This window comes from Larus michahellis, chromosome 5, assembly GCF_964199755.1.
Source record: "Larus michahellis chromosome 5, bLarMic1.1, whole genome shotgun sequence".
Lineage (NCBI taxonomy): Eukaryota > Metazoa > Chordata > Aves > Charadriiformes > Laridae > Larus > Larus michahellis.
The window spans coordinates 14,732,439-14,757,739 of NC_133900.1; the positions used below are offsets into that span (position 1 = coordinate 14,732,439).

A 25,301-nucleotide genomic window follows, 5' to 3' on the forward strand; every position below is an offset into this window, starting at 1 on the left:
AGCAGAATATCACTGAGTATGGAAAAGGTTAATATTCAATTTGAGTAGGATTAAGTGTGATAGAAAAGGCTTCTTTAGATAAACAATTTCCTATCCTATAAGGAGGCAGCAATACCAGTGAGGAACAAGCTTCCTCTTAAAAGCTCTGGTCTTGTGTTCAGTCATCTTTATGAAGTGTAGCTTCAAGTTGCTTTGGCCTTGATTTATTTATTTTTTTTTGTTTTAAATTTTGTTGTGGCGTTTGCATCTTCTGTGCTAGAACACCCACCAGTTGCAATAATAGCTTTGCCAAATGTATATGGAATTCTGTAGAACCTCTGGACTATACAATAAAGTGAAGAAACAGGGCTATTAAATTGACTGGGGAGGAGATTTCCATTGGGAATTTTATTTCTGCTTTGGCTTTCAAAATAACATGGATTACTGGAGTGGGAGTATATGTCCATAGGTAAAGCTGTAGCACGCAGAGGACAGGAAAAATAAGAAAGCAATGGAGAGAAAGCAGGAGAAGAGATAGATAAGAGTATATAACAGCAGCAAAGGACAGGTGAGTGATTTTTCCATTTCAATTTTTATCCTTTTTTTCCTTTATTTTAACTTTCACGCTCTTCTGGTTTATCAGTTGTTGCAAAATTTATAGTGTTAGAGGCAAATTAAAAACAAACCAAAAAACCAAAAAAAACCCCAAACACTAGACTTTTAGTATATTGTATGTAAGATTAGTCTAGAGCCTTGTCCTGAGTTACTAATATTAAACTTGCATTGATTCTTTCCTTTGTTTCCCTTTTTTAACTTTTGCTGGTAAAATGCATAACAGAAAGAAACTTCCAATTTTTAATTTCACTCAGGTAATTAATCATATAGTTGATTTTTAAAACTTTCCTGGAAGCCAGTTAATTGTGACTGATTCTTAATGACCTACATAGGAGGAAAAAATACAGGAGAAAACTTAGTCTGGTGTGTTCTCATAGTGGACTTATGCTGTGGAGTTGTGGTGAAACATATATATATATGTGTATGTATATATATAGAGAGAGGTATATACAGTGGCTAGTGCTTTTAATGAACAGGGTTGACAGCAAAATCAACTGAAATGGATTTAAAGTGTAGTATTTCTTATAGGTAGAGCTGCTAGTGCCACCTGTACTTAAGGTTGCGTGACCCTTTCCATTTTAAGGCTTAACTCTTAGTTACTTTATAACTTTTGCCAAAGTTCAGTTCAGACAGATTTTTCCATGCCAGATGTCTGCTTTGGGCTGAATTTTTTTAAAAGTTTCAGCCGAAGCAGTTCTGTTCCAAGAATAAGGCGAGTGAAAAGTATGCAGTTTCGCTTGTGTGAGAATATTCTGGTGTCCTTCTTTGATGCTCCAGTGCCCCCAAGCTCTGAAGCAAGGATTTGAAATTTGGCAATAGTTCAGCCTTTGTGTTGAGGATGTGCCTTTTGCCTCCCTGTAAAAATCCACCCAAATTTCCAGACCGGTTTACAAGGCTTTGAAAGATTGCCATTTGCATGGGCTTAATAGGAATTTCTTAAAACTTCACAGTAAGTTTCCTTTAGATTCTGCTCACACTGGGAATGCTCCAGGCAGAGTAGAGCTGCATATTTCATCCCACTTCTACTAGGAATTGCAACGGCTGGATCTGGGTGCTGACACTGAACTAAGAGTGGGCAGCATTTTGTCTTGTACCACCACCACCGCCTATTCCCATGTCCTATTCCTTCTCCGTGGTGAAGGACCTGGGCCCTCTGGAAAAAGAAACTGTCTCATTCATCTGAAAGAGCATGACAGATGTAGAGAAGAATTTAGGAGCGTTTGTGTGTGTCTGGTTTGTACCATTCTTTTGGTCAGAGAAAATGTGTATATCATACTGGCAAAATATTATTTTCTTTTCTAGTGGATGTTCAGATAATAATCATTACGTTTTGTTGTATTTACCCTAGTTGAATTGGGTCTCAAGGTTTTAATCATTTTACTGAACTATGTAGGCATCAATTTTATAAAAAAAAAAGTTAGGCTCAAAAAATGTCACAGTACAGTAATGTTATTTAGAGGTCTAAAATCAAGAGCTTACTTTTTTTCAAACATTAAAGTCTAACTCAGACCTCTTGCACTTAATACATTGTAGTACAGCCTCCAGCTTCATCACAAGCGTTTTGTGCTTTGTCCAAGAGGCAACTATTGGATTGGAATGGGGAAAGCGGTGTATTCTGAGGAGTCTAGGATTTGTACTTTAAAGGATGTGAATTCATCTGTTACAGAAGTTGGAACATGTGGAGTAAGTGAAGCAGAGATTTCAGGAATAAAAAAAAAAAGGCTTTGTGGTTAAGACAATTGAGTACTGCTTGATGAATTGTGTGCAATCTGCACTTAGTCATGGTGTTTTTACATGATGCACTCAAATAACTGTTCCTAGGTGGCTGCTCTGCTCATACTGTGTGTTCTAGATGCTTATAACTGCAAGTAAACTCAGTGGGAGATAAACGTCGTGTAAAATACTATATATTACTAAGGACAGGAAAAATCAGGTTCAAAGTATGTGAAATTTGACATCTGGAACTAGGGAATATTTTAATCTAATTGACCTAATGCCTCAGTTGCCTGTTCTACAGATGTAGAAATTACTTGTTCCATCTCTGTAGAAAGGCTCGTGAAGAAATTAATTGCACTTGTAGCAGGACTGAAAAATGAATATGCTATAAATAAAGCATAAGACCACCTCCCATTGATCAGGGATGAAACAAAGCATTGATAAATATGTAATCAAAAGTTTATTTATGGAATAACATACTTGTAAAATACATTAAAAAATACATTAGTAAAATTACCTTTGCAACTCTGAAATTTCCAATGCTTACCTTCATAACCCTAATAATTCTCTTAAAATAAAAGATGTGATTTTTCTCTGAACTTAATAAGCATCCAACTTTCTTTTGTACAAATAGTCCTATTTTGCCAATCCCTTGATAGCTCTCTCGGTTCTGGAGGTGGAGTCATTATTTCACTCTTTGCAATTTCTTTCCCAATAAAGCACGCAAAGGTGATCCATATTGGATCTGTCTGGAGCTGATGATGTCAACCTATGGAAAGTGGTACTTTTAAAAACCGTATTAACTAATCCTTTTCATACTGATCCAAGCATAAAAACCCCAATATCATAACTCTGGAACTTAAATTTTCCACTTTAAATCAGCAGTCAAAATTTGTAAACTCTGAGAACAATAATTAAACTTGCATTTTAATATCAGTAACCTTTTAATTCTAAATCATAGCCACTTTGTTTTAGTACTAGTTGAATTAAGTATTACTGGGATCCTCATCCGTTCTGTTCGCTGTGGAGATGGAACGTGTACTTGCTCAAACCATTGACTACTACCTCACCATGATAAATTCCCCCTTTGTAAAGGCATGTCAACAGTACATCATTTTTATCACTTCGTAAAGCCAACTGTTACCTGAAGTTTCTTATGCAAAAAAAGATTTTGTGTGTTTTTTTGAAAGGGACAGGGTTACAACAAATAAGTGAATGTGTGTTTGTGGAAGTGTCTAGCTCACAGAGTGAAAAGGTTTGCTGCTAAGGTTTAGTGAATTTAATGCTTTGGCAATTATTTGTTGGAGAGGGAGAGCCTGCAGCAGTGGAGAGTTTTTGTTTGTGGGGGTTTTTCTTTTTTTTTTTCTTTTTTTTCTTTTTTTTTTAGCATGGAGGTGAGAGGGGGTTTTGCCTCTTTAAACTTATAGTCGTCATCAAACCGTTTTTTACTTGTTTCTTGGGTCATTTCCTCAGGCTGTTTGCTGCCTCTGAAACAGTAGATCTCCGATGGGTCTTTTGAAAGCTTCAGCAAAGCAAGGCATTTGACAGGATGTTTGTCATGCAGTATTTTCAGGAGAAAGATGGGAATTTTGAGCGGCTCAAAATATAGATCTTCCTTGGAGGAGCTCAGCTGCTAAGAACAGCAGTCGTATTTGCTTAGCTGTGTGAAATCCACTTGCTTGTGGACAACTATTTTGGGTTTGTTTTTTTTTTTTCTTGCTCCCCCCACCAAGACTTCCGCTTACTTGTGCGCTCTTCCATATGTGTTTTGAGCTGTGCTTTGAAGTTGGGCAACTAACTTTAAGCAAAAGCTGTTACCACACTTCTGTGTAGCATCTAGCTTGATTTCAGCATGCTGATGTCAGTGATGTGGTTTAGAGTTAATGAAATGCAATTCTTTGCTTGCTTTGACATTGGTTTCTGTAGGATTAAAATTAAAAAAGAAAAAAATAATCATATGATGCTCGGTTTGTTGTATAAGCCAAGTCAAATGGACTTTAGAATGTGATTAAATGGGTGTGCAGCTGTTTTTAACTGGCCAGGCATCTATCTTGACACATAGGTGAGATGAAGTCTGTGAGTTATCCTGTATTTTTTCCTCTGTCACCTTCCTCTTACTCCTTCCATGTCCCCCTAATAATCTAAGGAATTTCTGAAAACCCAGACTTTGTGTGGCTTTAGTTTCCTACATAAGTCATTCTAGCATATTTTAGTTCAGAGTGCCTAGATAAAACAATTTAAGATGCATGTTTTCTGTCATCTTTGAGCAGTGTACTTCAGTAACAAGATCCAAATAGTACTGCTTTGACTTTCTTGAATTTATATTCAAGTCTGTATTTTTTTAATAATGATTTTTATTTTAAGGTTAAGGCATAAAATGAAGGGTAGGTTCTGAAAGACAAAAGCAAATATGACTGTAGTCAACAAAACTCATTTGTATCCAATCACACCATCAGTAAATTAGCTATGAGTATTCAGCTGTACTATTTCAAATCCATTTGAAAAAGTAAGTAAAATCTGATTTGACAGACTCTGCTCTATTAAGCAGGGTTTAGTATGTGATCACTTACGTTAACTGTGTCTGAATGTTTTGCTTTTTTGTCTTGTTTTTGGCAGCAACTTGAATTAGTGGAACCAAGCGGCTGGATTCATGTTCCTTTAACAGATACTCATAAGAAGCCTATTCGCACATTTATGATTCAGATTGCTGTTCTAGCTAATCACCAAAATGGAAGAGACACTCACATGAGACAAATCAAAGTGTACACCCCGGTGGAAGAGAGCTCTATTGGTAAATTTCCTAGATGTACAACAATTGATTTCATGATGTATCGCTCCATAAGATAAAATTTCTTAATGAGAAATAATAAAGGCATTGATGGCAGTATCATTACTTAAGTATTTAAATACTTAAAGAGCAGGGTTTACTTCAGTGTAATTGTATCTTTATGTTTATACTTTGTATGATTTTGAAATAAAGATAATCTTGTGCTGCAGTATATTGTAGTCTGTAATTTTTTCATTACTTTTGCTTGCAATTTTTGAGTGCTCTTGTACTGTCTGAGTCAAAAAAAAAAAACCAACCAAACGTATTTGTGACCAGGGATCAATAATTGATTTGATATAATACAGTTCTCTTTTTACGTGGTTTCTTCCCCTTCCATGATCATGCATGGAAATAGCTTGTTCTATAGTGTTACTGTTTATTCCTTTATCTAAAAGCTGCTCTTTTTAAAGAGCACTCTTCTTGAACAGAGAGAGTTTAAAAACATTACCAGTAGTATTTTCCCATCATTGCTTATGTTAATGCATTCTGCTCATTTCTGTATGTTTTTTTTCTGCTTTAATAACTGTCTGCATGGATTTAGCCTTCTTCGTAACTGCAAAGTACATCACAGGATCATAGAATATTTCAAGTTGGAAGGGACCTATAAGGACCATAGAGTCCAACTGTTTGCTCCTCATAGGACTACCTAAAACTAAGCCATGTGACTAAGAGTGTCATCCAGATGCTCCTTGAACTCTTGAGAGGCTTGGCATTGTGACCCACTTCCCTGGGGAGCCTGTTCCAGTGACCAGTAATGAAATGAAGATGACAGTGACATGAAGAAAAACAAACCTTTCTAGATTACTCAGTATAGTATATACATTAGTATCATATATACATTGGCGTATAGGTTATCTAAACATGATAGCTGTTCAAAATGTGAGCGGAGTTAGGAATGCTCCAACTTCATACTAGAAATGAATCTGAAGATCCAATGCATCTTCTAAAGTACCGAGAACTCAAGTATATAACACAAGGTAATCTCAGACTCATAGCATGGGGTTTCTTTAATTAAAGTATAGAACATTGCAAGGAAAATGTTTGCCTAGTCTACTTGCTATAAGTAGGAGTATTTAGCACTTCTAATGTCTTGTAATCTAGTTACTACTTATTTCACCTTTGGAGAAATTTAAGTAGATTTTAGAAAGAGAGGCTGTTGAAGTACAAGGGTTTCTTTTAAAATGTTCCGTACTGATCATACCCATTCTTCCTCCTAGCACCCTAAAAATTGATGGTGAATCCAGACTAATCTAAGCCAAGGAAAAGTTATGACACTGTTTTTAATTGTGACTAAGGAAAGGCGAATAATAGTGGAAGCTCATCAAACAATGATACAGCATCCTTTAGGGGAGAAAGAAGGTGAAATAGAGGAAAATAGGAGGGTTGTCAAGGATAAAGATTCAACTGTTGAAATCCTTTATATACTTAATGAAGTAAGCTGTTGTTTACTGAGCAGTTTTTGTCCTCTGGCTGAATTCCAGAGTCTTTAGTAGGGTGATTAAAATGGGCATTTCCTGATAATGAACCTTGTAGAGAAAGAGAAGTCCATGACTAGCCTGAGTTCTCTATTTAAACGTATATTCAATCATTTCAGGAGTACCTTAATGGTACTTTACCTTTCCATGTACAGGGTGTATCAACAGCAGAATTCCCGTTCAGCAGAAGCTGGTTGAACTGGTGCTTTTCACCAAATGTGTCCATTCAGTGGATTTCATTATATAGCGTCAAGGAGTTGTACGTTCATATTCACTTATTTGAAGAAAAGTTTGTACTTTTGATGTACCACTTCATATTTTGCTGTCAAGAAAAACAAAAGAAAAACCCCACCTGGATTTATTCACTCATCGTTTTAAGTTATTTGTTTGTTTTATATTATTTATATGACTGTATATTATTGTATATAATATTTGTATGATTGTATATTGTTTGTTTTATTGCCAGCAATTACCATCTCCATGGCTGAGCTTCTCCAGATGCTTCCATGGCTGTTCACTAAACTGCATCTGTGAAAGTTAGATCCTTGGTCCTTCCTTGGCCCTTTAAAATAAGTATATTTAGTATTGTGTGGAAGCAAGCAATCTGTGGTAAGACTGTGGGAGTGAACAGTGAGCCATGTTGATGAAGGTGGGAGTAGATTAAAAGAGAGAGTACAACTAGTAACTCCTTCAGCTGCTACTGACAAAATAATCTATGACCATGCCTGAAAGGCAGTATAAAAATGCAAACTCATTACTACAATTTGTGTCTTGCTCTTTGATATTCGGTGTTACTGGAAAACAAGTGCAGTGGCCATTCTAAATCCATCTTAAATCTTTTCTATGTTGTTTCATAACAATTGTAGATACATTGCATTGGTATTTAACATCTGTGCAAATACGTTTGTTTTTTAACATTTTTGGTGCTTAGTCACATAAGGCTGCTGATTTTTAAGTGATGAGATCTTAGAGGATTGTGTCTGAAAATAAAGCAAGTTACTGCCTTTGTGTATCAATATAGTACTTGGTATTTGAATTGGGATAAACAAGCTGGTTTGCCAGACCATTGCAGGAAGTTTCTACACACACGTTGTGTTTAGCTGTTACTTCTTTTTTTTCTTGCTCATTTTTTTCAGACACACAATTGTCTGGAATCTTATCACTTGAGACAGCAATTTTATGTGACTAAGCACCAAAACTGTTGAGCATACAGGTTTTTCCAAAGACTGAATTTGAGAACAGAAAGTTCTTGTAATGTTAATTTAGTTAAAGCTTATATATTACCTAGCTGCATGCTTCTTTGGAAGGCGTCAGCAAGTGTTGTAAATTACAGCTAACTGCTAATGTATGCTAGAGATCCAAAATTGCGAACCTAAAGAAAAAATGGAATGACTTGTCTTTACAGTGAAAATTCACAAAAATAAACGTTCCTAGACTCATGTACACACAGTGCTGATGGAATACTAGAACCATTTTGATGATGATCGTGAATTTACAGGTTTTTAGCAGAAACAGGAATACATTTTAGCTCAATATACTTGTCTCATATTCACTTCCTGCTCAGTCTGAAAAAGAAATTTCCTTTGCATCCTTTAACAATATCTTACATTCATGACTATTTTTTATTTTATTTTATTTTTCCCTATGTGCATGCTTTGGCTGCTGTTTGGAAGGAGACAAGTCCTGGGAATGTGTAGTCTTTGGTATGTCCGAGTTGTCAGCTTCTCAGTAGCAATGAATGTAGAGCTATACCTCTAAAAAGCATAAAGTCAACAATTGACCTATTTGCCCTACAAGGTGGTTTTACAAACGTTAACTTCCGGAGATGCTAAGAGACAGGTTGTCAACTTGTTGCCAGCTTAAAGCATACTTTTTTTTTTTTTCCAATGAGCAAACAGGACTACTTCTTCAAAGTGATGAAGAAAAAATAATCAGATATTCATAAATGTGGCTTGTTAAGAATCATAACTGTGCCTAAACATTAGGGTAGTTACATGAATATTTTGGCATGCTTTTCCAAATATGACAGAGTAAGGGGTACTGGTTACAAGGGCAACTGATCTTAAATAATTTTGATCCATGGAAAAAAAAGAGCTTTTATAAAACTTTAAAAATTTTTACATGGTGTATGCTCAGAGGGGACTTCTTTGCTATTTGTCAAACAGAAACATACAATCTTTGCGTTGTTTTTAGCAAGCTGACTGCGAAATGATGATATTCAAAGTTTAGAATTGAATTCAAATCAGTGACATGTCTATAAGGTCAGGTACCTTCTTTACACAGGTGCTTTTCTCTGGCTGGAGACTAAGATTATAGTGGATGATTTTGTGTTATTACTGTAGCAGTATCAAAATCAGCTAGTTCATCAAGTAGCAACTATCCAAGAAACTGAGCCAAGGGAGGTCAGAATTGTTTGTTTCTCAAGCATTATAAAACTCTTTAGAGCTGTATGCTGCAAGTAATGCTATCAGGGAGAGGAGAGGTAGCCAGGAGGCCACCTTTATTCTGTGATGGCCTATTGTGGCCATACCTTAAAATACCTGATAATTTATAGTCCCTTACGACTAATGTGAAAATGGACGGAACTACAGAGATTTTTATAAAATATCATGACTAGTAAAGTCATGAACTTTCTCTTTTGTTTAACAATGAATTAATAGAAAAATTCCAAGTTAAGACTCACTCAGAACATTCTCTAAAGCCTGCACAGCTTTTTGAAAGCTCACTCTGGTAAGTGGATGAGGACTTAGTTTACTTGTTTCTGTTAAAGTTGATGGAATAGTGCTCATTAATTTCAAAGAGTATTGGGTTAGGTCCTTTTGCATAACAAATTCCAGTTACTTTTAAGCCTTAGGTTTTCAAACTTCTGTTGTAGTCTGACTAATAGTGTTATTTCATGATGATTTTACCTCAGTCTTTTAAATTTTGCATTTTTAAAATGTTCTTCACTTGCTAATATTAAAGAAAAAGAGAATTGCAAGTTGCACCATGGCTGAAAAGTTGGCAGTTTTCTAAGTTCAGGCAAGATATAAAAGTATATCCTGAACTTTTATGTTTAATTGCAGTATCAAAAGCAGAATTATAGGATACGTGAGAAATGAAAGGTAGGAATCATCTTGTTTTAACTTGCGCAATGGGGATTCCCCACTCCCAACTGTAGCTGGAACATTGTCCCTCACTGTCACAGCAGCGAACAGTTTATAATCCTAAATGGACTCACTGGAAAACTAGAGAACCATAAAAAGGGGTAAATAACGGACTATTAGTATATTATCTGTGAATTGCTATGATTAACTGTATTTTATATAGCAAATATCACTCCTTAATTACTGGATGGTGTTTTCCATACATTTTGTCATGCAAGATGATGTCGTGAAGTAGTCTTTCTCTTCTCTTGTGTGAGAAACATCTGATAAATATTGAGTAGTGTAATATTAAGGTAATATTGACCTTTTTAAGTGGGAGACAAAATGGAAGATGTATTTGTTCTAAGAAATTTTGACTTGGCAGTGATCTGAATCATCACTTCAAATAGTAGTAATTTAGGGGTTCTAAAACTTTTTTGGAAGATACCAAACTAGGGCTTTCTGCCTTGCAGAATAGAAATTTGATTCCTAGTATAAATGGAAAAGCCTTTCTTTAAATTAAACCTTGGCTTAATTCTCTTTGTAGACACTAAGAAGAGGGAGGTAACTGAGTGACCAGGATCTTGAGGAACTCCTGCTGAAATGAATGAGAGTAACTGTGTTTTGACTAAGTCATGTCTGTGTGTCTTCTCAGTACCACAGCGTAAACAAAAAAGGCAGATGACAGCAGAGGGAGAAAAGAGGTATTTGCTCCTGGTTGCTAAAATGGAGAATAGCAAAACATTTATGTTTTGCTTAAGCTTGCATAGGGAATCTCTGGCAGAGCTGTAAGTTAACAACATATCTGCTTTGTCTATCTTCTCTTTCACTGTGAAGCAGATTTTCAGATAATGATACTGTTTTAAAGGTAAACTTTGCAATAATGCGATTTCTGTATGTAATTCCACTTTAAAGCTTATCCTGTATTTTGGGTTTTGCTGTTATAATTCAATCTGTAGGGGAAATACTTCTGCTAACACCGTGTCTATAGGTGCATAACTGAAGCACTTCAGTTGCTGCCTTGGTGCTTGCTCTTAACTTACCAAAAGGCATAGCATAGTGTTTAGTTAAAGAGGGATAACCTTATGTTTTACGTGGATACTTGATATGAGATCGATACTAGCTTGCGGTCTGGCTCGAAGATCTGTGTACAAGCCATTTTCCGTGCTTTGGTGTAAATGTAGAATATCAGACCCGTATTGACTTTTAAATTGTTTTTTATATAGCTACTCTGACTTGAGTATGCTTCAGATGCTAGACTTCAGATGGCTCTCACCCAGACCCTCAGTTACTTAGACATGAGTGACCTGCTTAAAGCATCACTTGCTGCCTAGTTCTGTAGTTGCCCTAGCCTTCACAAATAGGCCTGCTACTAGGCCATGGGGTGCTTGGAGCTCTAATTCAAGCTCATGTTATTGATAACCAAACATGAAGGCTATCAGACGAGGTGTTTACTGAACAGTTGACATGTAGATAGTTTTCTGAGAATCAAAGGCTTAATCTGCCATGAATGAAGTATGAGAGATCAAGAACTGAAGTGAGTTTTACTCTTGTGACTTCTTCATCTGTCTTATAATAGTTTAAGGGAACAGGCTGCCCAGGGAGGTTGTGGATGTCCCATCCCTGGAAGTGTTCAAGGCCAGGCTGGATGAGGCTTTGAGCAGCCTGGTCTAGTGGGAGGTGTCCCTGCCGCATGGCAGGGGGGTTGGATCTAGATGATCTTTAAGGTCCCTTCCAACCCGAACCATTGTGTGATTCTATGAAACAGGATTTCGGCTTGAAATCTGTTTATACGCTAGAGAGAGATGCCCAGATTGCCAGTACTGATTAACAAAAGCACGTGAACTTGTGTGTAATAAATGAAGTGATTGAAGAGTAGGAAGGACCATGGAGAGCTACCGGTTATTGGGAAGGCAAATCATCACTTCACCTGGTACAAAGTGAGCCGTGTCACTAGGCATCTGGCCGTTGCTTGAAAAATCCACACCACTCACAAAGCAATAGCCAGCAATGATGGTATTCGTCTTGAGTCAAGAACTGCATGTGAAACGGGTGCTCAGGCAATTCATACCACCGCCTTATGAAGTAAGTTGGGCTAGCTGCTGAACAGAGCGCTGCTTGCAGTAAGTCAGGGTGACAAGACTGGACCTAGTAATTACAGCTGAATCACATTACATCCTATAGAAAAAGAAGGAGAGTAACAAGCTAGTGCAGTAAACTTCTCAGGAAATCTTGAAGACTTTAGACATTGTCCACCATAACTGTGTGTCTTTGTTTCAAGATGATCAGTAGGGTTTTCTGTAACTCCTATTTTCAGGATGGTTCTGGATTAGTAATACAAAAAGTGAGAGGTCGTTGCTATTCCAGGTCTAACTGAAAGAATAATTGGTCATCATTGCTGTTCCTGTGTTTTGGTATGTGAATGAATTATGGAGATAATTTTCAGTGGCTCTTTTTCTTGAAGTAACCATCCAGCTCTGCAGCTTAAGTAGAATGCATCAGAATTCTTTGGGATTATTGGAGTGACCCCAGCTTGATATCAGCACATGCTTGCCTACATGGGGGAAATGCAGATTTGGGGCTCTGAAGAGTACATGGGTAAATGTGCCCTAGAATGCTATGATTCAATAGGACTTGTTTAATCAGTGGTAACCTTTGGGCTCTTACTCCTAAATTTTGTCATTATATGTAAATGGTTATTAAACACTGATCGATTGATTGCAAGAATGCTTTGCATTCTTTTGCATGTATACACAAAAATAGCTGTATATTTAATATTTAATTACCACATTATTTTACTACTTTAATTAAATGCAATAGGTTTTTGCTGGAGCATGAGATAATAATCTAAATGCAATTAAAATATTCATAATATTAAGAGTATATACACTGCCCTCCAAAGACAGATTGCTGAGGCTTCCAGGCAAAGGTATTGGGTGGTCTGCTGTTGGTTTGGAATACTTAAGTGTTCTGTTTTAGATCAGAAAGGTGTTAAGGTGCTTTTATAAAACTGTATAAACCATCATTAAACATTGTTCATTGAAGTAAATTTTAAGTAATCCTTCACGTGACATATTTGCTGTAGTTCCAGGCTGACATTTCAACAAGCTGTTTTACGTCAGCCTAACAATTAGCTGTGACAGTTTCTCCATTTGCACCAAAGAATAAACATTTCTTGCAGCCAGTGAACAGTATTAGAGTGGTTTAGTTTAATGGAAGAGGGGGAAAAAAAACCCAAGTAATGAAAATGATGCTAATAGTGGATGCAGCTAGAGGATATAATCCAGACATAATTATATATGAAATGAGAAAGTAAGTTTGGGATCACTGAAAGCATTAAATATCTGAACTCTGATCCCACTGAAGTGAATTACCACTGTTAATTATAGTAGGGAACAGTTAAGCCAATATTTAATACTTTAATTCAAGTAAATTAAATGGGATCAGTGACTTCCCGGTTATGTAGATAAAACCAGGCCGACCTGGAGCAGTTTTGAAAATTTCTTCCTCAAATGCTTCTTTCAATATACAAAAGTCCTTTAGGAGTAAATTCCTGAGACATTTAGTTTGTTGAAATCTTTTACCTTGTGTAAGATGAGAGCATCAGAGCTCTGCCATACTTACTTTTTGAGAGAGTTGATGGCTGTAGGTCCATTCTTGTGTTGACTGAAGATGCCTACCATCATCACACTGTTGACTGGTTATCTTCCCCCATCTTCAGGAAAGCACAGTGATGACTTAAATCTGACAGCTGAGCTAAGTATGATTTCCCAATGCCCGGCCCTGCCCAGGCAAGACAGGCTGATTTACAAACACAATTTATATAAATTATTACTTGCTTTCGATTGAGTTAGCACTTGATCTCCAATGTATGGGATGATTCACTCGTGTAATTGGCACACCTGACGGGTAGTAACTGCTGGTGGGATGGGTTGTGATGAGTGACTTAGCTTATGGGTGATGGTAGGCATGGATGCAGTAGTCTTGCACTTGCTGCATCTAGAGCTGGGAGGTGTGTTTTTAGCATTAGTAGTGCTTAAACTTTTCACCGCCACTTGTTCAAACTGAAGTTTGGCAGTTGAACTAATACAAGTTGAGAAGGAAAAGCACTGGGTTTGGGCTCTACAGCCTGATATTATTGCGTATCAGTAAAAAGCTCACTCAGACAACTATATCAATTCCTTGAATTAATTTTGGTTTCTGAAACCGAGCTAGTAAGAACAATTTAATTTTCTATTTTTCATTGATTTATTCTTTAATTATTAAGGGAAATAACCCCCAAAAGAAATAATGTGTATAACTTGAGTAAAAAAAAATTAAAGCTAATATAAATTTAGCTAATTAATCAATTCAAGCAAAATGAGAATTGTAAGAAAAAACTCATGTCCTTCTAACTGAAGGCGCCAGTAAACTAAAAGTAATATTTAGCAAAAGGAGCTGTCTCAGTTTCGTGAGTTATAGGACTGTAATATTGTCTATAGGGCAACATCTAGCTTACAGAATTGATCAAACGGAATAGCTAATGGCTGTTTCATTTCAATGTTTACTATATTTTTGTACTGGATTGTCATATAATCTGTAATCTTAAACAGCAGAGGAGAAAACAGTCTGTAAAATTGATTCTTATTCACGCTAGGACAAGCACTATCATGCAAACAAAAATTTATGAAAAAGTAATGTCTAGGCATTTTAATTAGAAAACACCTCACGAAAGGAATCGTTCTCTGCATTTGTGCACTTCCTTTCAAAATGTGTTTCTCACTCTTGTTTAAACTGATTAGAAATCTCAAGTAAAAGCTGAACTATAAACTCTTACTGCTCTCACACATTTGTCTGCTTTTCTATAAAACTGCTTCAGGTTTCTGTCCTGCTGCCATTGAAAATCAGCTGTAAAATAAATAGGAGCTTCAGGGTAGAATCTTTAATCTTGGACCATACATCTCTGAAGAGAATTTCTACTCTTAGGAACAAATAAACCCACACAATCTAATCCTTCAATTGTCTTTAAATTACTCCTCATGTTCTGTTTGTGATTTCTGATTTTTTTTTTAATTTTTTTTTTAATCTTTAAACCCAGTGTCACGTTTATTATAATACCTACTGCTAGGCCAGGGTCTTGTGGTAGCTTGTATTCAGTATTAAAGCTTATTCTCCTGCTTTTTATTAAGTATGCTTTATCTGTTCTGCCTGTTGCAGATATTATTTCCCATTATTTGGCAGGTCACAGTGGGGAATTACAGTGCTTTCTAAAGGTACATTTTCCATTGGAAAACCACCAATGTGATCGATAGCTTAGAGCGCAGAGATTTAAACCAAAATCTTAGTGTGTGGAAATGCTTACAAGCTATTGTTAATCTTCTAGTAGAGCTAGCTGGTTTTTCAATATAGTTATGTATGCCTTCGTTATGTTTTATTTTCTTACCCTTCAATGTATTGAAAAACTAGGAGAGAGTCTTTATTTTGTGTTGCTTCTCAACTAAGTCTCAAGATATTCTACACCTTCCTAGTATGTAGATATGTAAACCTCAGTGGAAGCACTTGTACCACATCTTCTTGCTGTATCCTACTTACCCATTCCTACTGTATTTTCATACTTTTATTCAATGTGGTTTTTTAAAAGCCCACAATAAAGTAGTGATATAGGTAATGCAAAAATAATTTTTTCTATTAGTTTTCATCTTCTTCCCTAACTTCCCTTTTCTACCTCCAGTAGCAATCTGCTTTTGATTCTTCCTTGTCTCTGGGTTTTTTCTTGGTTTTTTTTTTTTTTCCAGATTTTATAGAGGCTTTTTATCAAGTAGTGATACTTCTAAAAGGAGATAGGTTATCTGGGTATGCCTTAAAAAAAAAAAAAAAAAAAAAAAGACAGACATGATTTGGTTTTGGTATTCACCAGCAAAGTGCTTTTGTCATCCCTGGCTCTCTAAAATACTATTTTCTGAGTGTATCATTCCCATCAAATATCTGCTTAGACTGCTTTCCTCCAGATACCGTAGATGTCATTTTTTCCAGACAAGGGCAACCTCATTAAACCAGTGGAACAGTGCAAGAGAGGAGCAAGTCAGGTTTTGCGTATTAAATTAAAAAGATCAACACAAGTATCTTGCAAAGGTTGCAATGACAATTAGGTTTCTATTGTCAAAAAATAGGATATCTACATTGTTTGTGCATTCCTCTTGTTCCCATAAATTATGATGTGGTCTTTATATTAATTATTTATTCTTTTTTCTCCACCTTGTTTTAGGAATGAATCAAAATAGCACAGTGAAAGGAGTCTGTTACCTCTGGCTCATCTGGAAATTTGAAAACTATAGAGTGAATGAGGTGAAGTCTTGCAGAAAGGGAGGATATGGATTTTTGATTAAGACAGATTGCTGTTCTGGAAAGTTGGACTCCATCTTTAGCTTCTCACGTAATGATTCTAGCAAAGTCACTTGAATATTTTCATAGGTGTTCACTAATTATCTGTTGCTTGGAGGATTTACTCTGAAACCCTTGGTTCAGATTTTTTTAAAGTACTTCCTGTTCTCAGAGATTGCTGAAGGCACAGGTTTGCTTGCATCTTCTATTCTATCCTACTAAAATGTTTGGGAAAAAAAAATTAAAAAAAAAAATCTTTGAATTGAAAGCAATGCCATTCACTTATATTGGGGACAAAAAAAGCTTGCATTCACTTCGTCCGTTTATCTGGATTCTGGTGGCAGCTCTAAATTTCTTGCCATAGAAGTCATCATCTGTGGACCCTCCTTCACCCACTTGCAGAGGTTTCCTCCCTGGTCTTCAAACTGGGCCCAGACTTATCTCCAAGTCTGGGTGCTTTCCCACCCTAGCCTTTAGTTACCCCCTCTCTCCCATTCTCCTTCTCCAAACCTCTCATCTGTTTCCGTCCCTTTCCCAGATTATCTGTGGCAGCATTCTGTTATCCTGTTTAGTCATAATTTTTCTCACCCAATACCTGGTTCCTTAATTTTCCCCCCAAATCCCATATCTTCCCATTTTTCCACCTGCTAATCCTGAAGATTTTCCATCCTTTCTCAGCTAGCCACAAGTAATACCACGTTCTTCCTTCCCATATTGCATGGTACGTATTCTGCCTGTCAGCTCTTTTCCCATCCTGCTGAAGTAGCAAGATGATGAGATGATGGAGAGCACAGGGGAGAGATTTTTCTGCTTTTGGTTATAATAGTCAACCCAGCCCAAGGATACAATACCTGGAAGCAGCTATTATAGCAGTAGGTTGACTTTGCCCTTTTGGCTTCGTGACAGATCATATTCAGGATTGTTCTGTGGGGCGTGCACTTTTTTATGCTTGGCCAAAATTGGGCAGACTTTCATAGATTGTTATAGGTATATCTTCTACTCTCTCTCCTTTCCCATCTAATTCCAGAAACTCTGCTGTAAAGCATTAGAGTGCTAAAAGTTTCCAAATAAAAGATTGTGAGAGTATTTCTCTGAAATGGCTGAATAGTTTTGGCTGGAGTTTTCCAAAATAAATTCAGCCTGAGGCAGACAGCTGGTATGGGAAATTTCAGCTAAAAGAGTTGCAATTTGGCTAAGTTTTGAGAAACTCAGAAGAGATTTGTGAGGGAATTAACCCTGGGTAATGTTTCGTGTTTCACCAAATATCCTCCTCTGGGCAATATGCTTTGTCACTTTGTGTGGACATTCTCATTGGCTTAAAATTTGTTCTCTATAGTAACTACTAAGCTTCAGTAAAGAGAAGAGCTATTTTTATTTGGGATTTATAGAGTCAAAGACTTTTAAAAATAATTTATTTGCTTCCCCAGACTAGTTGAAGTAGCTTCCTATATAGGTATAGTCTGTCAGGGGCATTTGTATTGGAAATATCTCCATTCTTTTGTACTTGTTGTTAGCTTACACCAGGGGTTTGTGCTGGAGTAGCACTGTCACAGAGCTAGCTCTCTTCCACAGTTTTAACTTACCACCGTCTGTAGCACCATGCTGTGAATCCGCTTCCCTAGCGTGCAGTCCGGATAGTAATAAAAGCAGCGAAGTACACTCCTCCTGCCCAGTTCTCCTTAACTACTTGTGTGAGCCAGACTTAGTCACACTCTTGTTTTTCAAGCTCTGTCATTATGAAACTTTTCTTTCTTCTTTCTTAGCGCCCCCCCCCCCACCCAGCTTTTCCGGGGTTTCAACCCAAGCTTACCTTCATTACTGCAGGCCTTTTTGGGCTAATTGTGAGTTCTTGATTCCTGGTATATAGCTGTAATGTGCCCAACCTGTTTAAAAAGTCAGTATCTTCTGTCATGCAAGGTTCTCTTTGCTAGATGGATGTTCCAACCATCTTTATTGTCTCAAAGTACAAACCTCACATACTTTATCAATCTTGGCCTTCAAATACAAGACTTAATACTGGACATCAAGCCTATCAGGAGTTTCTAAACTCTGAACCTCCTAAACCCAAAAGCTCTGCTGAAGGCAAGGAAGTACTTGACAAAGACAAATCTGATCATATGGAGCCTTTTTGTGCTCCGGTGGTCCTGAAGCACTCAAAACCAAACTGAAAGCAGCCAACAAAACAAAAAGAAAATATGTCAGTTCACCCCAGAAGATAATTAAGGCATAGGAAGTTTTTCCCCATCTATTTCATGTTTGCTCCTATTACCATCTGGATGGGTGAGTTGGGACAGAGGAGTGCTACCTCAAGACAATCTCGCCATTGAATGTAATTTCTTGTTTCACACACCTGTTAAAAAGCAATTTGCTAAAAACTGAGCACTGTCAAATTAACCGATTAAAATCATGAATACCAAGGAGTGAGTAAGGACTGCTTTTATTTTTTTCCTCCCCATGACTTTTTCAGTACAAGAATGAGAGGATATCAAGTTACTTCAGCAGATGAGAAAATAAGTATAAGATAGATAAAGTACAGAATAAGTAAAATAATATTGTTCTCAAATCTGTATTTAAGCTGTGTAGCTTCTGACTGCAGCAGGTTGTAGAGATTTAAAGCTCACATGGTTTCTAAACATGACTGAACAAATTCATGGGAGAAAAATCCATTGAAGATCATGAAATACAGAAGACATAGGCCACAAATTGTTGTAGATTTCTGTAGTGCTGGGTGAAATACCACTACATGCTTGTCCTCTTACGCTCTTCCCTAGGCATTTCCTTGCTGGCATTGGTCTATACCAGTTCCTTTTCAGGAACAGGATGGTGTCAAGCCCTAGAAAGACTAAAGAACTTTTGCTTGGAAAAGGAGGAAGGGATAATAAGGGAAACAAAAGCTTGGAGAAAACAAAGTGACTATGGGATGCAGCAAATGTGATAAAAGGAAGGGGTGTTAGGTTCAAAGTATCGAAGATGGAAAACCAGAAGTGGAAGGGATGCTGTTCAGAGTACTCTCCAAAGCACTAAGAAGTGCTTGAAAATATCTAAGGACCTGGTGGGTACTTCCCAGGGGCTCCTGTCAGGGACAGGTTGTTGAACTAAATGGACCTTGTGGTTTTACTTGATGCTGCCATTTGTACATTCTTCCGCGGTTTAAGTTCTCAAACATTTGGCTGTTGGCACAATTTGCTTAGAATGGGAAGGCAACTGAGAGTAGAAACATTGTGATTTGAGAAATAAGCATTGTGTTTCTCTAGCCCCAAAAAGCAAACTTTTGAGGGAGGAATATGTTTAATAAAGGAGCAGGGGGAGAGACCCTAACTGTTTTCTCATCACAATACACTGAGGAAATGTTTAGACTGATATATAACCTTCATAGTGTTATGTTCTATAAAATTGGCAAGAGCTTAGTTCTTAGTCTGAATGCTATGCTTGTTTTGAAATTTAAATAATAAACAATTTATATATGTATATATTTTAGCTTAAAATCACATTTTGTCGGATTTGGCTGTTAATAAAAGCTTATGGTGGAATCAGCACTCTGTCCGTCCAGTGAAAATATGAACAGGACCACACAAAATGCTTCCACTGTGTCATTTCTTTTACTGCTGTTCCATTAAAATAAACTCCTTGCCACAGAACTTACTTGTCATTTCCCACTTCTCAAAAATATCACAAGTAGTGTAGTTTCTAAAGCTTTTCCACTTCTAGCTTTGGTGTCTACTTGACTGTGTTTGCAGAAGATCCCTTTATATTCCTCCCTGCCATTCCTTTCCAACCACATATATTACCGGATCTTAAATATACTGTATTAAATGCAGTTTTTGGGCAGCACTGCTTACGACTAAACCTAGGCTAGGCAGATAGTGTCATATTCATCTTGGTTTCTGCCATCACTGATTGCAGAAAGAAAGTGCTTTTGATCTTAATGTATGTATTCTTCAGTCCATGTCTACTTTAGTGTTTACTGACATAAATTCTTCTTGAATTGTATCTTCTTTTGGTTACAGTACACTTTTTCTCCTAGATTTTATAGCTTACTGAGCTCCACTGAAGTAAAAAGAGAGAGACTTTAACTTTATGGGCATTTGTTGGACTGGATAATTAGCTTATCTTGCTTGTATGTTTGCGCTGTCTCCTATAATGCAGTCCTGTTGTCATGTCTGCTGGGCTTTCTGAAATCGTAAAAAACATGAGTATATTCTTATTAGACTTCCTTGATTCAAAACTGCTTCTTGTTTCATCTGACAATGGGATTTCCCCCCTTTTTTTACAAAGTATGAGAATAATTCTTTAATGTGTGTTTTCAGTACTCCTGAGGTTTTTCTAAGTTACTTTTCTGAAGGCAAGTGCATAACTAAAATTTGTTTAGAAAGCGGAGGAACCGGTTTAGTAGAAAAATATTTTATGATTTCAGGTTCATACGCAGAAATGAAAATTCACAAAATTTCTTTGAATGTCATCATAGAACTCAAAAATGTAGGTAGTGATATCTTAAAATCACTAATGCCCAGCAAGTCGTGAACTGGGACTCTGGATGTTCAGGATGAGTTGTTGTCGTGTGAAGTTGTTATTCAGTACCACCAAGTTTGGTATTTCCTTTGGCATTATATCACCTTCAGAGTAGGCAGATAGAATTAAGATGATTTCCATAAGACCCAACTATACCATCGTGATTCAAAGATGGTCTCACAAGTGATAAGAATACATGAGATTGGTTTCCTAATAGGGCTATAATTCTGTTCTGGTAATAAGACACAGGAAAATATTAAGGAGCTGTTAACATCCTTAACAAAAGTTTTTGTTTTAAGCATGATTCAGGATGCACTTTAGTTTGCAAATAGATTTCCTTCATCTCTTAAAATCCTGGGATCAAATAACAGTGCTCACTTGCTCCTACAGTTGATGAATACTTACAATATTTTATTAAATTTTTCTATGCAGTTAGTTTCCAACACCTTCTTTGAGTTTACAAGGGTGTGAATAATCTGCATTTACGTGCGCTGCCAGTAGTGTTCCCGAGCTGGCAGGCAGGTAATGCTAACTCACAGGGCTGTGCTTGAATGCATCACTTCTGCTGTGCTCTTACCCTCCGCTGTGCCAACAGCTGAGAGAGCTGTGAGTTTTCCCTACACTCACATCTTTCTGGCTCATTGTCAGTCAAGCCATGCCAACTGCACCAGCCAGTAAAAGCATATAGGAAAAATAAATTTGTCATAGGAAAAGTACAGAAAAGTGATTACTTTCACGCAAGACTACAGTAAAGGCACTGTTAGACTACACTTCACTAATGCTGAAAAAATAGCTTTCAAAATCAGGGGGTTTTGTCAGTGATAGTGTGCTTGAGGACACTTCCACTCAAAGGCTTAGGACCAAAACTTGTTTTTTAAGAACTGCTGTAATGTAAACATTTTTAATAACTCTGAACGAATAAGACAACATGATATCCCTGTGCTGTATCATTCTCAAAGAATTCTGTGTAAATAATAGTAAAGGGACATGCCAGCTGATACACAAGAAGATGCAAGACATGTAACAAAAACTATGTTTGATGATGAACCACACTTTTTACAATGGTTTATTCGTTGTCTCCTAACATAGCATTTTTCAGGTTATTTATATTTTTGATGTAAAATAATAGAAAGTAAAATAGTAATTGGAGTATATTTGTGGCTCTTAGAGATACTCAGCAGACTTGTTTTTTAATCTTTCCTAAACACACCTTATTATTTCCTCTTGTTATTATAGAGAGGGGAAATCAAGCAGACTCCTTTCTCTGTAGAACTTTGCTTCTAATTACAGCTTCAGGATTTGTGTGTTTGTTTTCTGTCTAATTCTTCCAAAGAACTTTGCAGGACTATGCAGAAGGCGTTGTGATGATGAATGCTTTAGCTGACACTTAATGATGTTTAGTCTTGGCATACTAATCTAAATAATGACAGTTTGCATTTTTTCTTACTCATACATGTTTAGCAGAATCAGTCTTGCGAAAACCAGTGGTGCAACTAAAATTAATGTTAAATAATGCACACAATATTTGTCAGGACCATTTTAAAGGACTGTTTCAAGTGCATTGATTATTTAACTTAAGGACTAAAATCAGTCTCATTAATCTGTATTTAATATATTGTGTTGACATATCAGCAACCTAACTACTAGTCTTTGCTCAAGACTTGCTCTGTGTGGCAGAGATGGCTATTGAGTACCTCTTTTTATTGCTCTGGAAATAAGGAGCACAGGTCATAGAATGGCGTCAGATTTTCTGAAGTCAAAATATTCAGAGTATAAAACGTGTAGAACATTACAGGTGCTTAGCTCTGACATTTATGGACAATCTTGTCAAAACTTGCAGAAACCAATCTGTACCAAAACCAAAGACTATATTTTTCCATTCTGCTGAGGAGGCTTACAATACCAAGAACACTTAGGAGTAAGAGTTTTCATGGGGAAAAATATTCCCTATGTGGTAGAAAGCTAACAAAGTCTTCCTTCTTACACCTATCTCCCTGATCCTGATATAAGGTGAGGAAGGGAATATGCTGAGAAACTCCGAGTAACGATTGGTGCTGGTAAATTGCATCATATCAACTCCTTTCCTGACATGAAATGCCTAATCAGTTTTCATCTAATGATAGAAAAAGTCACCTGTTGTTCTATTAGTTGAATGTGCATAGCACACGTGAAGCTATGTATCACTTGTAGAAAGTTACATGTGGGAAATAAGCCAAGAGAAAAATAAAATAATTTCGCAATACAAAAATATAATTCATTATAAAAGTAATATGAAAAGTAATGTCAACTATTTAACATGAGATACCCTGAAGGCCAGGCTATTACCAGTGTAGTTTACAACAGTCTTTCTTGAGGGGACAATGCTCTTTTGGTTTCAGAAGGTAAGAAAAACCAGTTTCTATTAATAGCAAATCAGTTTTGCTCAGTGGATCAGAGGATCTTGTCTCAGTCTGCTTATCGTGCATGGGAGGTGATTCTAAGAATGCCAGAAAAATGCTCTATTAGATTTCTGATGGCCCATCAGATACTTTAGTTAAAACTATCTCCTCTTCTGTGACAATTTAGAACTTGGCAGAAATGCTATATAAAGTAGGTATAACAACAGTGGATCAACTTCTCCATCTTTTGGAACGTGGTTTAGGTGAGCAAAATTCTAAGAGATACATGTGCTAGAAAACCTGCAACAACTTTTTATCTGAGGCCTGGGAAGCCCCCGGAACTTAAGTTATTCCGATAGCTATGTGAAAGCTCTGTCCTAGATCACATAGTCAATTTAGAGGGCTAAATGCTATCTAAGAGCCATCCTCGGTTTCCTAATACATTTTTTTGATCTCCAGAATCCCCACGCTGTTATCTGGCTACTTCAGAAAACCATAGGACCTGTATTTGCACTGGTTCATTTCCTCTGGATATCTGTAGAATCACCCGCATCTGATCTTAATTAGCAATTATTAATTATTGTGAGTCACAGGTGTGTGTTTATGAAAAAGAGTAGAGGAAAATAGTTTAGTTGTTTGGGCATGTCTCTAGGAATTGGGAAAAATTGTGTTCTCTTCCCCGTGCTGGCCCAATTAATGTTTTCTTCAAGAGGGTCAGTTTAACATGAAAAAAAATCAGTAAACTGTTTTCCTTCCTTTGCTTTCCTCATTCTTGCATCTTCTCTGACCTGCCATGGATGTGGATTCAAATCACTCTGCTGATCTGAAAGGTTACTGAACTCTGGCTTTGCATGTGGGTGGTGGATGAGGGTGAAAGGAGAGGGAATTCCGCTGTCCACTCAAACCCCAGGGCAGGGTCCTTCTCAAGGAGTGCTCCTTCCTGTAGCCAAGTTAGGTGTTTAAGAGCATATCTACACCACCATCTCAGACTCTGTGTTGACTCTGTCTGCACATCGATCCTGAAGCTATCAATACTGGAAATCACAGCGCAGATACTGGTGTTGCAGTTTTACTGGCTGGAATTCTGTTAGCATTGTGTAAACATACTCCAGTTCCAGGAGAAGAGGGAAGCCATCTCCAAGGCATTTGCTGTAAACAAGTCTTACACAGCTCCAGGCTCAACTTGCTCCCTTTGAGGACTCTTTTCTGAAGTGCCTGTTGCTCACCAAACATTGCCAAGGGAACTGAGATAGCCAGCTTGGGACTGTGATTTTCCCTGGGTGGCAAAACAACAAAGTTTTCAGAGCTGTTTCAGTGAGTGCCTTCTGTGATACAGCTCTGTTTCTCTGTGGAAGCTCTGTGATGTCGCATCTTTATATTGATTGTGATTCAGGCTCAATGGTGTTGTCTTGCAAGCTCTGGTAAGCTGGGAAAGGGAGAACAATCTGAATTTTTCTGACCCTTTTTTGGTTTAGAGCCCTGAAGAAAGCTAATATTACTACAGTGGCAGGTGAGACCTCATCTATAAATGAGCAGAAGACTAAGCACAGGAGATCCTTCACGGGGATGGTACCCACAGCTCTATTTGTAGGAGAAAAATATGTTAAAAGGGAAGAAGGAAAGCTCCATCGTAATGTGACTCTGTACAAAACTGTGCTGTGAGTTGGAGTGGTAATTTATGGGCCATGCTATTAAAATGTGTTTTAATAGAGTTCATATATTTCTGAGATTACTGTAACGGTGGCTGCTTCTCTTGAAGGTAAACAGTACATTCCTCAACGTGGAATCCCAGACAAATGGATTAAGCACAGATTGTGACTTTCACTTATACTCCCCTTCTTTAGAAATAATTCTAATTTTTCTTTCCAATTGGCATAAACTGTTCTTGAGCAACTAACAGCTTTTCAGCTTGCTCCACCCTCTTTTCCTGGATTTCTCGTGCTTCTAAAGGGCAGTGGGAATACGGTTAGCCCTTTAATCACCAAGTAAGAGCCTTTTAAATTCTTTGCTATATGAGGTTTTAATGGAGATGGGTTTTGTTTCTTGGACCATATGGGCTAAGTAAGCTTGAACCTACCAACTTATCATCTGTCCAGGGTCTTTTATGTAGAGATAGAACAAAACTCAATAATTTAAAAAAAAAAAACACTTCATTGCTGCAGAAGACCCAGCTGATTGAGATTATATGCTTGAATCAGTGGGAATTTAGCTATGTCACACACAAAGAATTTGGTGCATCAATACTACTTAGTCTAATTGATATGAATGAAGAATTCAGAACATGGACATACATTATCTTCGTTCACAAGTTTATTTG

General features: G+C 37.1%; 1 protein-coding gene across 10 annotated transcripts in view; it reads left to right on the forward strand.

Annotated features, from left to right (window-relative positions):
• Window positions 1-25,301, forward strand: part of ANAPC10 (anaphase promoting complex subunit 10) — a 188,398-nt gene that overhangs the window by 31,829 nt on the left and 131,268 nt on the right. For 6 of the 10 annotated variants that reach the window (XR_012587228.1, XR_012587227.1, XR_012587225.1 and 3 more), the window contains one exon: window positions 4,927-5,306. The exons of 2 other annotated variants lie outside the window; for them this stretch is intronic. Coding sequence is in view for 3 of the 8 variants with exons in the window: in XM_074588886.1 (XP_074444987.1) it covers window positions 4,927-5,157 (231 nt within the window). In the remaining 5 variants the exon portion in view is untranslated. Of the gene's footprint in view, window positions 1-448; window positions 548-4,926; window positions 5,307-25,301 lie in introns of those variants that run through there. 2 more of the 10 variants (XR_012587230.1, XR_012587229.1) reach the window with 2 other exon arrangements.